This window comes from Pungitius pungitius, chromosome 16 (assembly GCF_949316345.1).
Source record: "Pungitius pungitius chromosome 16, fPunPun2.1, whole genome shotgun sequence".
NCBI lineage: Eukaryota > Metazoa > Chordata > Actinopteri > Perciformes > Gasterosteidae > Pungitius > Pungitius pungitius.
The window spans coordinates 4,272,570-4,287,950 of NC_084915.1; the positions used below are offsets into that span (position 1 = coordinate 4,272,570).

At 41.6% G+C, this 15,381-nt stretch overlaps 2 protein-coding genes across 3 annotated transcripts in view; both read right to left on the minus strand.

The window, feature by feature from the left end:
- uvrag (UV radiation resistance associated gene) overlaps positions 1-3,577 on the minus strand; it is a 72,246-nt gene extending 68,669 nt beyond the window's left edge. The window contains exons 1-3 of the mRNA XM_037467575.2: positions 3,262-3,577; positions 626-743; positions 428-462 (exon numbers count right to left, since the gene is read on the minus strand). Of these exons, the coding sequence (XP_037323472.1) occupies positions 428-462; positions 626-743; positions 3,262-3,399 (291 nt within the window). The 5' untranslated portion in view covers positions 3,400-3,577. The remainder of the gene's footprint in view (positions 1-427; positions 463-625; positions 744-3,261) is intronic.
- Positions 3,578-4,880: 1,303 nt separating this feature from the next.
- On the minus strand, positions 4,881-14,381 carry dgat2 (diacylglycerol O-acyltransferase 2). 2 transcript variants are annotated; one of them, XM_037467748.2, is made up of 8 exons: positions 14,042-14,381; positions 12,443-12,571; positions 12,106-12,213; positions 11,207-11,277; positions 8,217-8,421; positions 7,528-7,702; positions 6,625-6,827; positions 4,881-6,452 (listed from the first exon to the last, which is right to left on the minus strand). In XM_037467748.2, exons 1-8 carry the CDS (start codon positions 14,079-14,081, stop codon positions 6,298-6,300), a joined length of 1,086 nt encoding a protein of 361 aa, XP_037323645.1. In that variant the 5' UTR covers positions 14,082-14,381; the 3' UTR covers positions 4,881-6,297. The 2 variants fall into 2 exon arrangements, with proteins under 2 accessions (XP_037323645.1, XP_037323644.1); XM_037467747.2 differs by lacking the exon at positions 14,042-14,381 and adding an exon at positions 12,765-12,963.
- Positions 14,382-15,381: the final 1,000 nt, after the last annotated feature.

The window sequence follows — 15,381 nt, forward strand, 5'->3', positions numbered from 1 at the left end:
GATGTTAAATTCTACAGGAGGAAGTTGGACGGGGAGAGCAAGAGGCGACAGCAGGAACGTTACTGTCTGCAGAGGGCAGCGCGCCTGGAAAGCAGCTTAGGTCAGCTCATGACTCGGCAGCATGCCAAACAGTAAAGGCTCACTCTCTTTGTACTGCTCCTATGGCTTCACATAGAGCCGCACCTGCCCTCCATCACAAGGGGTCGAGGGGCCATTTACACCACGGACTTGTGTTTCTTGCATATGGGAACATTCTTTTTAGTCGACGCAGCGTGTTGCACACCCGTTTAAAAAAGCTCAGAGAGAAACAAGTAGTTTTCTAAATGTATGAGGGATATGCGGCAGGTGTAAAGGCTGCAATGCGATGACAACATCCTGATGTGATCCCACCAGGGGACAGTTTGATGGTTTTATTCGGTATACTCACCAGCGAGTCCCGTATGACTTCACTCTTGTAAAAATCTAAAAAGAGGACAGAGGAAGAACGTCAGTTAAAAGAAGTTCAGAAACACTTGTGTGCAACCAACAGGGTTGAATCCACCCCTTGTGAGTCCAGATCAGCAGATACAGAAGGCCGTAAACACACAGCGCTCTCACACACAGGCTAAAAGGTGCCAACACTGACCTCTGGATATGCCGTCTCCTATACAGAGGTGGAGGGTGAAGTAAGTGTCCAGCAGTGGAGAACCATTCTTGTTGACAATGTTTCTGGCCGCAATGCCCCGGAGATGACGCAGTCTTCTCTATTTTTCCGGGTGGGGGGGGTGTAGAAGTAGAAGGAGAGAGAGGGAGGATTGATAGAGGATAAAGAACAGATATGAGGGCTATGTGTTCACTTTCATTTTGACCGTTGCAGGCAAATACTATCCAGGTCGTCTTGAAGAAGCATAATATATGAATAAATATCCTAAATGGGTCTCAACACAAGCGAAAAGCCACAAAGGACCACATTCAGTATTCCACTCATAATCAGCTTTAAATAGCAGCAGCTTCTCGTGCTGCTGGATGTCAGCAGTTCAAATAATTGAGGCCCTACATCTTCATGGCAGCATGAAGTAGCAACTTAACTCAGGCAGGCATGACAGTCACATGAGAGGTGCACCAACACAAGAATGTATCAAAGACTCCACAATTAGAATGAGGCTGCTGAGGAAAAGGCTGCAAGCAACACAAGTCAGTTCAGCTTTAAGCCAGAATACCAGAGACAACTTAAAATTAATAAATACCTGCATAACTAGGAGACTTAAAACATTAAAAAAGGCATCCTTTAGTAAAAATATAATACCTCAAATTAAATTTGCCCAGGAGGCCCTCGGTGGACACGTCGCAACTCTCTTGACCAGCAGACCTCTCCTCCTGCAGCCATACTGACACTAAATCTAAATCATGGGATTCCCCATCAAGATTAAGGACACGGCAAACAATACCCCTGATTGTTCATGGGTCTGTAACCCCCCCACCTCTCGCTTTAACATTTTCAGTGCACATTTCTGAATGGGATTATGTGGACCACAAGCAGAGAGGCTGAGAGTAAACTTTCTGTATAGAACCACTGCGGTGTGTCAGGTTCCCATAAACAGTACTATAGAGTACTCAAATAGAATAGTAATCATAATAGACTCAAAATGAAAAATGAAATAGATCTGACAAAGGTAGTTCCGCGCAGTGATCAAACAGCTCTGATGGCGTATGGTATGTGACCGAGCGACGTGCTGCTGCTGAACATGTGTAAAGCGTGAACACGAAGCTCAGCTGGCTGTACCCAATAACCTGGTCTAAATGATGTCACACCATCAGGTGTTGTTTGTGTTCCTTAAGGCAGATTGGCGGCGGCCCATTCAGGTTTAAACGTACACGCTGCAGTTCATGAGCAAAGCAGAGCTGAGGCCTTGAGGAAACACATGGTAGCAAATATACATAAAAAAACACACTAATGAAAGTCAGTCAAGAAATATTTGAGTGTGTAATCACTTCATTACTGCCAAAGAAATGCAGCCATGACTAGCTTAACCAATTACAGAAACAGGCTTTTTCAAAAATCCCATTTACTGACTTTTAAAGAGGGCACACATTTTGGTAATGAAGCTGAAAAAACGTATCTTAATTTTCACATAGAAAATCTGATAATAAAAAACATGAGCACAAAGTAATACAATCTCTACATAGCGCTTTGTCATATTACACTTAAACGTGTGTTCGGTTAGACACTACGATATTGTAACATAACAGTGTGTGCACTCCTGTACATCACTAGAACAAGCGCTCTCTCAAAGTGGATTTTTTTGCTATAAAAAGATGCATCTGAGGTTTTTTTTTTTTTTTTTTTTTTTAGAAGAGTAGGCGCATACCTTTTCAAACGTTGACACATTAAACTGAATTTAACTAGAGTAGATGATTAGAAATGTATCTTGACGCTACAAGTATGTAGTTACGGTGCAAAGGAATATAATAAATGTGGACTCAAATAATATAAAATGTCATGCCTTCCCCATCAATAGTTGGCCTGCTCTGTGTAAAAAGTTTATTTAATTTAATAATTAAACTGTGAAACAACACAATGCAAAGGTTCTTTTATGTCCATTCTGGGATTGTATATATGAATTAGAGGGGGTTGATGTAGCCTTTTAGCAGAAACAAGTGCCTGTATGTGTATGTGAGAAGGACCGAGTTCACAGTCTGAGCTTGGCAGCCCGAATGAATGAGCTGTCACCAGCTAAACTGAATGAATGAATATTAACTGTGAAGACACGTTAACAAATTGAATCAGTTCATACCCTTGTTGTTTTTTTAAACATCAATAAAATAATTATGAGAAAACATAACATCAGGGTTATGACACACGAGAGCGTCTCCCTTTGGCGGAGCTGTCACCTGCGTGCTGACATGACGCAAAGTCAAGTTACCATTAGCAGAAGCACCAGCTTCGAAGTGGAAACTAAACGTGGAGAAAGATATACGTCCTCATAATTTAACTAAAACGGGCTCAAAAATGTTTAACACTTGCCCAACCGGAGGTTCGTGTGCCCTGGGTGTCAGTCAAGTTAGCTTAACTGTTATATTAATTGACATTAAGCTGGCGAACTGCAAGCTAGCAGGTGCAAGCTAACAAGCTAGCCTGACAGGCCCGCCGTGCTCCTCCGGGCAGCAGTTGTAATTGACGTTGTAAACGAACACTTAAGCTACAGAGGCGGCCCAGGCAAGGTCTTCCTTTGTCATTTAAAAGCAGCTCATGTTAAGCTGACTCGGGGGGTTTGAATTTACCTGCTGGGAAGTGAGCTCTACATGCAAGGCTCGAGAGGATGAAGCTCCAGAGTTGGTGACAGAGGCGGCGGGGATAGCGAGAACCCGACCGGTGATGGAGTTCATCCTCCTGTCGGCATCTAGCGGGTCCCCCCGCATTCAACAAAACAAACCGCTAACGACATCCGGAGCACTCGGTTTAAAGTTTGCGAAGCTCCAGGCAACCACCAGAGGCACGCAGTCACGGCTGTGTGTTTGGGTAAAGCGCTACAGCAGCTGACAGCTAACCGAAGGGACGTAAACAAAGTACAGGCTGTTTTCTTACACTTGGTTAGGAAATCCGTCTCCGGTTCAGAGGCGCAACCTCTAAGCTTGTGATTGGTTAAGACTAACGTCCGTCACGTAACGGACGCGCCCTCGCTCGAAAGCACGTGCTACTATTGGCTGTATTCATTTTTCTTCCAGGATGGGGGGGGCATCCGTTGAAATCTGTCAAAGCTGCAGAATATAAGGAAATAGCACAGTACAACGTGACCTGTAGGTAACCGTTAGGAGGTGGCACCTAGACCATTTCTCCCCACTAATCTATTAGAGCTAGACACAAACTATTCTAACGCGATCTAGCACAACATGGCTCTCAATCTATGTCACTGACTTCCAAAGAATCATTAGAAGAAGACAAATTAAAAGCAGCAGCATGTTACCAATGTTACCAATAAGTACATCTAAATAACTAAAACAGCATTTAAATAAATACTTATTGAAAACTGCAAAAGGATTGTCGGATAAATGTACTTAAAGTTTTAAGAAATCGTCTCAATGTAAAATGACCATTTCAATAGTGTTATATATATATGATAGGCTTTATATTGATTCATACTATTAAATATGTAATAATCAAAAATTATAAACTGGAAATATGTTTTCCATACTACCGATGTAAGCTAAATTTAGTATTAAAATCATTTAACAGCATAGTGTGAAAAAAATGGAAACATTATAATTGTAATTGTTCAGTACTTGAGTACATGTGCTTTACATTGCATTACTGCAAGATCCACAACGCGTGAAGGATTTGTGTAAACTCCAATGATGCTGCCTGCAGTATACTGAGCCTCCATCAGAGAGCAGCATCAGACACAGATCTGTTTCCTCTGGGTCATTGGACCTCACAATGAAATATTGATTTCTTTCTGCTTTTAAGAATTCACTTCCTTATTTCAAACAGAGCCAGCATGGTTTGTAAAACAGCTTGTTGGTGTATTCCGTATTCTGTCAACTTATTTAAAAGTAAATTCAAAATACATTTGTTCACATCAGCTTTCTCACTTAGTTGACTCTAAAATACCAAAAGTTTGGCCTAGGAAAGGGACGTTTGGGGTCCCCTGTTGGATATCATTGCCCACGAACCGATCCCCAATAAGCGGTTAAAGATGACATTTTATGAAGCGTTGAGAAAAACAATTAAACTAGAAACTAACAATAGGGCATTTATATGTTTAGCGTTCTTTGAAATGTCAAACATACTCACACAAAGAAGTCCCAATCAAATAATCGACAGCTCTTAAGGTAAATGGAGATAATGATGCACCACTATAAACAAATGTCATGTTGGGTAATTTATTTTAAAAAATAAGAAAAAAACATCTCCTCCTGAAAACATGAAAAGAAAGTTTAATTTAAATATGCAATTCATCAAATTGACCAATTTATTTCACCGTTTATTTCATATAAAGTACACATGGATTACGTAGCAGCCTATAAGAAGGCACAAGAGGAAAAACAGAGGATAATCACAAGGTTACCTTTGATAATTTCCAAGATTTCAAGATTTGTTCCATAACCAAACACCCAGATTTCACAAAAATACTTTAAACATTGTACCAGTGATAGGACTGGTATAATCCCATGCTTTTTTAATTAACACCCATTGCACAGTTACAAACAAATCCACGGTACATCAGAATCCTCAAACATTTAGGATTTTAAACAACCAAACAAGATCTTCTTCAGCCTTACAGAAGTTAGAAGACATCAGTGCAGTTTTTGTTGCAAAGACAAAACACACGCCCAAGCTGGATACCATTAGGACCAGAAAGGGAAATCAAGCCAAGCAGCATTAGGAGCGTCTTGGAGAATTTCTCATATTTAAAAAAAAAAGGCACAAATACCTCACAATGTGATCAGCAAAACAAAAAGTGCATCAGAAATATCCTCAAAGGGAGGGCAGAAAAAAGGCTTGTTCCTGCATTGTTAAAGCATACAAATTAATACTTTATGGCATTATACAATACACAGGCACACATGAGAATACTTATGCATTCATTGAATATATATCTATATAGATAAATATGTATCAATCTATATCTATATCTATAGATAAATGTCCATTCTGTAGAATTCTTTCAATTTTGGCTTCTATACAGTAGAAACACATACCTGTGTGAGGACAACCTAGATATTTGGCTAAATTAGACTTTAGGCTTATCATCCCAATAATGAAGTGGTATCTTCCATTTGCATTGTTTGTGCATTTAGTGTATAAATGGATTAAAAGATCTTAGGGGGAAACATATTGCTGCATAGTAAAAGTCAAAAGCGTTGGCACTTCTCTAACGTTTTGCATTGTTACCTTCCCGCTTCACCTAGTGAAACTTCCCCCCCTCTGCACCGATAAACCCACTTCGAATCCAATGCCTTCAATGAGACATGGGAACCACAAATGGCATGCTTTGTGATGTGGGATTTGGTGAAAGAACTGGGACGGTTCAATCCCCACTGCAGCAGCAAGGAAAGCGAACTGTTCTTCGAACCTGCCATTACCTGAGACTGAGCTATGCCAATGTGTGTGTGTGTGTGTTTGTGTGCAACAATGCAGAGAGCAGAGGTTTCTACAGCAAACAGGCTCGTATGCAGAATTTACATTTCAGAGATAATCCAAAGTCAGGCATCCATATAGGATGCGGGTGGAGAGAAGGGTAGCGGTGGGGGAGAGAGGGTACGGGGGTCTGTAGATGCTGTTAAAAGTTCAGAGCGTCAACAGGGCCCCGGTTCCTTTCACAGGACGTACAGGACGTCACTCTCTTTCAGGCCGAAGCGGGTCTTGTACCGGTCAAAAAGGCCCTGCAGGGACCTGATGTACATTGCGTGGTACAGGTCCACCATCTCCTCCGTTGGATCCTCAATTTTTGGCACTGTGATTGGCTCTCCAACTACATTAACAACAAGAGAGGGGGTTAAAATCACTTCGGTTGATGTTTTTATCCATTAATACGGCGCGCTAGTCGGATGACACAAATACAGTTAACTGTGCTCAAATAGCGGAGTTTGCATTTTTGTAGATAACCCTAATATGTCAACAGCTCCAAACATGAACCAACTTGCCTATAGTGGTGATAGGATTGCCAAAAGGCACAATGCCCCAGGAGTTGCCGAAGAATAGGCCACATCCATGGAAGAGGCAAGGGGCAAAGCCAAGGATCTTCTGCAACCTCTTTTGAATAGTCCGCCAATAGGTCCCCTCCTCGAAGATCACCTGCTTGTAGGCATCGTTCTCTCCAAAGGAATACACTGGAACCAGGTCAGATCTGAGGAAACACAGAGGTGGTAGCTTAACAAACCGTCTGCCAAATTTCCAATTACAAAAGTAGGACAATGGCAAGCAGGATGCTTCTAGGTTTTAAACATCTAAAATCAGCAAAAACATCAAAAGGAAACAAGTCAAACGTATTCAAAAGGTGTGTAGTGGTAAAGACATAGAAAGAAGAAATACAATTAGAAACAGAACAGATTTTGAAAGCAAGCGTACAATCCAGCTGTGAGCTAGTTTGTGGATTCTATCATACATTAAGCGACATGTGTTAAAGAAAAGGAGCCGATAGGTGGAGATCTAAAAGATGTGAAATAAAAAGGTTCTGATTTAGAAAATAACTCACAGAAAGCCTGATAAATAAAACTTTTCCCTCCCAAAAATGGAAACCGTGCAAATTTGTTCGTTGAACAGTATACTGAAATGACATGCACCTATATTTAAATTGTTTTTATATCAGTTATGAAATGGTTTATGTAGTCAGAAAATGGTATTATATCAACATTACATTTTGGGCCAAGTTGGAAATATAAAAACAGAAAAGTCTGTTTTAAGATCCTCCGAACACAATTAAAAGTTATAAAATATGATATGCAAAGTCCAGAAATGGGCACACAGAGGTGCATTTGTAACATTTTCCATTTTCCTGTGTTGACCCTACGGGTCTTTGTCTGTAGGGTGCTGTGCAGCCAGCTCACCCTCTATGCAGGGCCAGCCTCACAAAGCCTTTACGGTTTTTCAGGGTGACGGTGTTCAAACCCGGCGCGCACTGCAGAGACTCTGACGCTCCTCCCACAACGATGACCACAGCATTTCCGGTCCCGTTGCGCGACAGCAGGTAGTCGATAGAGTTCTTGTTCACAGGACAGATACCTAAGGAACAAAGAAAGAATGTAGAAACATGATTAAAAGTGCAGTAAAGAAGCTTTGTCCGGCAGCTTATTGATACTGTTAACATCTTTTTAATATTATTACAAATACTCAAATACTGGCATAACAAATGGGTCTAGTTCCAACGTAAAGTTAAAAAAAACATTGTGAATAATCTTATCTATAGCATCTGTTTTTAAAGTTTTGCAAAGAATGTTGCTTGACACATTATAACAAAAAACTAGCAAAGAAAGCTCTCCAGGGCCTTTTACCAATGAAGCGTAAACAGCACATGCAACGACCTATGGTACCCTTAGGGCGTATGTACAGTATCCGCGGGTAAAGCCGAACAGCAAACAGCCCCTCGGAACACAACAACGAAAGCCTTATCGATCATGGGAAGGAGCAGATTTATGCAAACAGAAGCTGTTTCAGCTGTGCAAGAGGACAAAGGTCCACTCTCTTTCAAATATAGCATTGTGATTCTCAAAGCCTCCCTTGCTCCTCATCGTCTCACCTCCAGACATCAGGTAGTCTCGAAGGACAGGCAAGCGGAAGTTTCCCGCCAGGGTTGCCAGGGAGGGCTTGATGCCCGGGAATTTCTCTGTGAAGCCCGTTGCCTCGGTCCCAAAGTTGCAGAAGGCGCCAAAGCAGAGGATGCCGTGCGGGTGGTAGCCAAAGATGTAGTTCCGGCTGGGGAGCAGGTTGTGGGTTTTAATTAGCTGGAAAATAGGACAAAAAGGATCAGTGTGAGGCTGATTTCCACACTGCCAGAACATCTGATTGGATAAATGTCATGTTGGTGACCAGCCTGGCTCAAGGGCTTGAGAACAGAAGCTGTGTAACAGTTCCACACTAAATACATTATACACACAAAATACAGTCTAATCTCTCTGGTGTTTCACTGGGTCTTGTCTGGTTCAGTTTATTTCCAGGTTACCAAACTTTTGTTTAATGCTCTTTTTAACATTACCACTCTAATCTTTACAGTACATTTTTGCAGTTTGCAATTTTTATAATGACATACAATACATGAACATACTCAATGGATGAAGATTTAATAATTAATATATAACGTTTTAAACATTCATAGCTAGGAACCTATTCATTTGTATTTAAATAATTACATTAACAATAAATAGAATAATATAATTGCCAATCAATCTGGTCTATCATCTCATTAATCATTATATTCTTGTGATCAATGATCAAACTGTGAGGTTTAAATAAAAAGTGGCAGCAGAAAACAAATCGAAATGATTTTCTCGGTTTGCATAAACTGGGAATACAGCTCATGTTTTTAGGAGAACGGGGACATCCTTATCAGCTCCAACCAAACATGACCCTCCTGCTCATTGCTCAATCATAAAATAATGGCCCACTTCACAAGTTGTTTGTGTATATTATATTGGCAACAATACACTTTAACATTCAGTGTAATGCTAAACTCTTGGTTTGAGGTGTAAGTGGTAACATTGCAGAATCTCATTAGAGACTAGAACTGTTCTCTGATCTGCACAGTAGACTTGATTCCATCACCATGTGTACACAATGCTCCCTTTTCAAACACAACTGTTCCATAACCACATTAGCAACATTTAAGACTTCCATAGTAACGCAGGTTTCCACCTGGTCGGCAAGGCAGATGTGGAAGGCTTAAGGTAGGACCAAGAGAGATGGGAATAGCGTTGAAAAGCTGCAGTTGGTACAGTTTTACCGTTTGTAAAAAAACAAAACACTACTTTCTTTTCATATTTGCTCAACCTCGAACAAAAGCTCCGTCTCTATTTAATGAAACATATTATCTGTGGAAAAAAAGGAATTCTTCCTCTTAGTGCTAGAAATGGTGTTTCCGGCCCGAGAAGAAAACCAGCCAATCTCTGCTAGTGAAGCTTGAGATCAAAGTAAGCAGCTCTGATCAAATATGAGTCCAGACTCTATCACTGCGTCGCCTACTTCTGGCCTCAAACGGCAAAATATGTTTGCCAGGCGCCATCTTAATAACAGTCGAGCCATAATCCATCCCACCTACCAGTCACTAGGATCACTTAAAGGAGGAAGAGAAACCTAATTTTTTAAAGCGATTACATGTTCATGTACTTCTGTCATAGAGGCTGATTAGTCGCACCAGTTAATGCACAGAATCACTAGTTTCACAGAAGATTCTTTGCTTGCAGTTCTGAGGCAGACGTTGACGTAACACTCATCGTCTAACAGTCCTTATAATGATTTCAAGCCTGGTTTGGACATTGACCAGTTGGCTTCCAACTCATATAAAAAAAATAGTCAGACGCTCATGAGAGATAAACAACTATTGACCTAGAGTCAATTTATGGCCCAGCAAATGTATTCTGCTTCTTTTGAGACAGTAAGCAAACACAACCTTTTCAACTCTGCTGCAAGAAAAACAGCTAATAAGTGATGTTTTAGCATTTAACAGAAAACTCAACCTTCACACAACCGCAAAAAAAAACATTGGGTAATTTCTGTTCACCGTAGTACTTATTAAAACAAGCGACGTGAAGAGTCAGCTGGCATCAGGCGTGTGGGTGAGGATGATCTCATCAAGGTACTGAGACCAATGGCTGCATGGAAAACCCTGTCAGATCAATGAGGTGAACAAAGTCCAACTGCCAAGAGTGGGACTTCAAATTCTATCCCTTTGACCGCCCTGTTTACTTCCCTCATCCTGTACAGTGGAGATAAACTCATCAACACCCGGACAAGGGATGAATTACAGTGACACCCAGTCAGCGGGTGATGTATTCACAAGTAACGCGTAAAGAAAGGAAATGTGTGAAAGCCGTGCGTTTCATTAGCATTAACAGGGACAAACAAAAGCTTCATCAGCATCAGAGAGGATTTCATTTAAGTGAATAAAGATAATGGATCAGCTTTGATTTTCATTTCAATTGTGTTGTCTACAAAAAAGTTATAGCATTATCATCAAATATAAACAGACAAACTTAGAGAAGTTAACAACCATAATCAATCTAATCAATTACTCAACTAACTGTTGCAGCCCTTGGCTGTACATCTCATGACACTCGCTGAATCATGCAGCACACACTCCACCCGTGACTTCTTGCTTTGTTGTGGACAGCTTAGAACGGCCCAGTGATCAGCATTGTCCTCTCATGTAAAAGATGCTGTGGGGAATATCTGAGGGTCAAACGGGCTTAGCACTGCTCCTTGGCCTATCCGGTAGGACAAAGTCTAACATTTCTGAACGACACAATCCCCACGGGACAAGGAGCAGCTTGAAGCCGCCAGCTGATACCTCTTCCACCCCTGATAAGCTTATCTACAATGTCAAACCTCTGCATGGCTGGAGATCGATAAATAGGCTCAATCTTACAATACACTAGATGTTTTTGTGTGGAGGCATGACGCCTTCATGGTCCATCTCATTGGTGCCATACTCCATAAATCTCCTGTTCCTTTGAGTTATATCTGGGTTGGATCAATTAAGCGAACGGACATCAGGAGTTCGACAAATGTACCCACCCTGATTGGGAAGTAGTCTCGGAAATAAGTCCACATTGTCCAGTTTCTCACCCAAGAGGACCTCCTGCCACCTGAAGAGGACATTAGAGATTAGAACACACTTCATTACATCAACAACACAACCAACAATTGTTTTTATTAGAAACTCATCCCAGAAATGTTTTGGGCTAGCAACTGTGTTTGGGAAAGAGTCAGATCCTGTACCAAAGCTTGGCTACAATAGTTTAGAAGATTACAGTCCAAATTAACCTCACTAGATTGAAGTTTCCATTTATTAGCAACCAAATGTATTGAGACACCCTAACCAACAAACTTGTGTATGGTTGTGCTGTCGTACTGTGAAGCTGAACTTTGGAGTATTATATTAGCATAATGTTGATAAGAATATGTTTAACATGTTCAGCATCTTACCATGCCAATTAGAACCAAATGATTAAGGACAGTCTGTTCATGTGCGGTCAAAGGAGTTATTCTTTAAACCTTTAACTTTCCATGTAATACTTCTACACCCCAAAAATGCATCATCCAGTAAATGTCTCTTCACTTCAAATGCCAACTATCAATGTGAAATGGATCAAGGAGTGAGTAATGAGGGCAACATCACATTTGACTTGGCCATAACAAATAGGCACATCAACACTTATCTACTGACTAAGTTCCATTGCATAGAACGTAGAAAATCCCCAAATTGTACATAAATTACAATTCAAGTATACATCTTATTAATTCATCAGCAAATTGGTCAACTTAAGTAATTGTTGAATGTAAAATAGAATAATGCAATGTATATAAACATAGAATTGGATTCAAAGGAACGGCCCCATTATCACCAACACCTGATCTAAATAAATATCGACCCAACATAAGGGGTCAAAATCAGACAGCTTTTTCTGTCTTGCCTCTTTTTGGGGTGTTCCAGTCAACAATAAGCCAGGCGGTATACATGGCAGAAATGAGCCAGCAGTCAGTGCAGAACATGTAGATCAGTAGCAAAGTGCAAGCAGCACCTGGAGAGAGAGAGAGAGAGAGAGAGAGAAAAGAGAGCACAAATTAAAGGAAATTGTAGGTTAACTAAAGGCTAAAATATTCTGCTAAAGGCTAAGAAAGCGGTGCATCCAGCTCAGACATCCGACCTCCTTCTGATGAGACCACATTCTAAATATTCGAGCTTCCTTGCTTTCCGGATTCCACCAAATAGGCACAGCAGCACCCACAAATACTTGTATATTCACTGACCCATGGCCATGAAGCTGATGACCCACTGCAGCACCGAGATGACTTGCAGATGTTTTTCCATCTTGTATCTGCAGGGCCAAAAAGTCACCGACAGGTCCTGCAGGGCAGAGAGGATGCTGGAGCCGGTGCCTGGAAGAAAAAGATGACAAAGTGATTTATCAAGTTTTATCAAGATGGTCAAATGTCCATATGAGTGGATGGACACGAAAAAGGATAAGAGAGTAAAGCAGGGACAAGATGTAGTGTAACTTTCTTACTCCTGGATTGAGTTTAACAAACCCAAAAGGTGGACGCCATGCCACAAACAGCCTCAACTACTAACCGGCTCTTTTTAGTTCCCGGCCCATGAAGGCAAAACCACGCAGCTGCATGTGAGGAGAGACCAGGAGCATGAAGCAACAGACACGTTAACAGCCTCCGGGGCCAGTCAACCTCGAACCACAGAGCCAATTAGAAGAAGATGTCCTCTCCAGCCCGGCCGTCTACACCTTAATCCTGTCTATACACACTGAAAATAACCCAGCACCCTGGTAATGCCTTAAACTATGATGCTATGACGGCTTAAAGGCTGTCGCCGCTTGGATCGGTGCCAGGAGGGACGGACACCGGGGTCGAGATGCAGCCGCAGATTTGGGCTGAACGGTCCCCGCATACAGCATGTGATCTCTCCGAGTCCGGGTGGGAGCCAGATCAAACTGGTCAGGGTGTAGGTGGACCGTGTGCTCGTCGATGGATAACTGAGGGGCCCAAACTTATAGAGCCCCCATGCCTTTATTTGGAAAATATTACTCAAAGAATATTACCAGATAGAGACTCAAAATGACCACGCAGAGACACAAAATAGATACACAAGGGGGCAAAACAACCACAGGAAGACATAACACCACAAAGACGCAAACATCTGCTAAGACACAAAATAACAAAAGAAAAATAACGGCCACAAAGAGAAGAAAAACAACCGCAAAAAGAGACTAAACTACTTAACAGTTCATATAGGTCTGTATAAATATAGATGTGTAGTGATATATATCCAGACATGCCCACGTATCCATCGAATGAGATTTTGGTCGCTATTTTGTCAAGGTTCCTCACATTGACCCTGAAGACGTCCGTTCCTAAAGCCTATCAGTTTGACCGATAAGTTAGTAAATCTCAGACTACTTTGGCAGAGCGACCTTCCCTCAGAACATCTGGGGCAGTTTCACTGATGAAATAACTTGGATAATCAATATAATAATTTACCTTAAAATTCTAAATATTTCAACATCACAAAAATAAAGCTTGCTGTTTGTTAGGAAGTGGAGGCACTGAGAGACACAAACATTGTGATGATGACATAGTAGATCTTTTTTTTGTCACTCCCCTTTAGTATCACCTCGTACAAGCAGTGTTTGTGTGGGACAGAAAGATAATTTGCTTCTAAAAATATATCAGTTTAAAAAAAGTGTTTGCATCACAATAATAATTAAGGTAATTTAAAGTTACACATTTGTTTGTGTGCATCTTCACCCAGAATTAAAAAACTGGCGCGTAGTGTGTTACTCTGTGTGTGTTCGTGCGTGTGCGCGTACCACGCTGCCCAAAACACTCCCGGCTTACCTTTGAGGACGCCAGAGTACGCAGCAAGAATGGTCTTCATATCTGAGCCTTCTTGCGTGTTGAGAAGGAGACAGAGAGGCGAACAACAAACAACAACAGAGAGAGGTGGTGGGCCGTCAGGATGTTGGTCTGAACCCTACGGCTCCTCCGACACGGCTGCCTCCAAACTGCGGCGCGCGGACGCGCCGGGCCGTCATTTAATGCGCGCGGGGAGGAGCAAACAAACACAGACACGAGAGAGGAGGAAAGTGGGTCGGTAATGTTGGACTTGGAGTCTAGACCTGGGGAGTCTCTCTTGCCCCCCCTTCGGTACAACGACTGTCAGGGCCTGGAGGTGGTAACGAGTAGTGCTGCTGAAGCTGTCCCTCTCTATTTATTGCGACTGTGACGTGGGTCAGCTGTGAAAGTCACCCAGCATGTTTTGACCACTGAGCCTCCTGTCTCCCCTCTGTGTCTCCTGTCTCTGGTTGGTTGGATGTGTGTTTCATAAATGAGGTATTCTTGTGAATGTTCTCTGACTAGGCTTCATTTTCTTCCTCTTTGATGCGTTTAACAATACGTTTACGGTATGAGGAACACTCTGCAATACCGTTTAGTGCTCTAAGAAAACTATGGCGTTATCTACCTGTGGGGGCGTTGTTGTTTTAGATGGAGATGTTTCAGTGTCCTATCAATCAACACAGCACACCTGACACTGCTAGAGATTTGCTGTTAGGCTGACAACTCAGGGGCGGATGCTGGCAGAAAATGTCTTCAAGAGACCAGAAGAAGAGCTTGGATCTTTAATTTATTCGTATATAAACAATAATAAATCTCTACATCTAAGTTCCTATGAGCAGAAGTAGACAAGTATCATCAGCAAAATATACTTAATGTGGTTGGATGTTGCATCATTAATAAAATAAAACTGAACTCTGTTTTGTAGATGAACCCACTCATTAAATTAAATGGGGCAAAAAGGACACAAACCTGTGCCTGTCCCTGTTTTTTAGGGCAGATATAAAAAAAAATAGTACAAATACCTGAGGACTGTACTGCAGCACTTGCACTTGTTGCTTTCTTCCACAATATGCCTCAAACACCACCCGAAACCTTCCCCACTCTGCTCGTTGCCCCCTAGCACTTAATCAAATTCAATATTATACTCTTCTGGAAGAAAAAGAAAGTTTGCACTTTGTAACAAATGAAGTTCATTCCTCAAAAAGTTGAACTGATAGCACATATCTAGTGGGACCGGGCCCAAGAATCATAATTTATTTTTGCTGAAATCAGCCACTCGGTCCTTGACACCGCTGCTGTTGAGAAATGTCACCTCCTGACCCGCTTGGGCTATCGGTAAA

Coding starts and splice junctions, on each gene's coding strand:
- dgat2 (XM_037467747.2), bottom strand. CDS start 12,834: ATGCTCCTGGTCTCTCCTCACATGCAGCTGCGTGGTTTTGCCTTCATG. Junction 11,278..12,105: donor CTGGAACACCCCAAAAAGAG/GCAAGACAGAAA, acceptor TGTCCTCTTCAG/GTGGCAGGAGGTCCTCTTGG. Junction 6,453..6,624: donor CAATCCTATCACCACTATAG/GCAAGTTGGTTC, acceptor TTGTTAATGTAG/TTGGAGAGCCAATCACAGTG.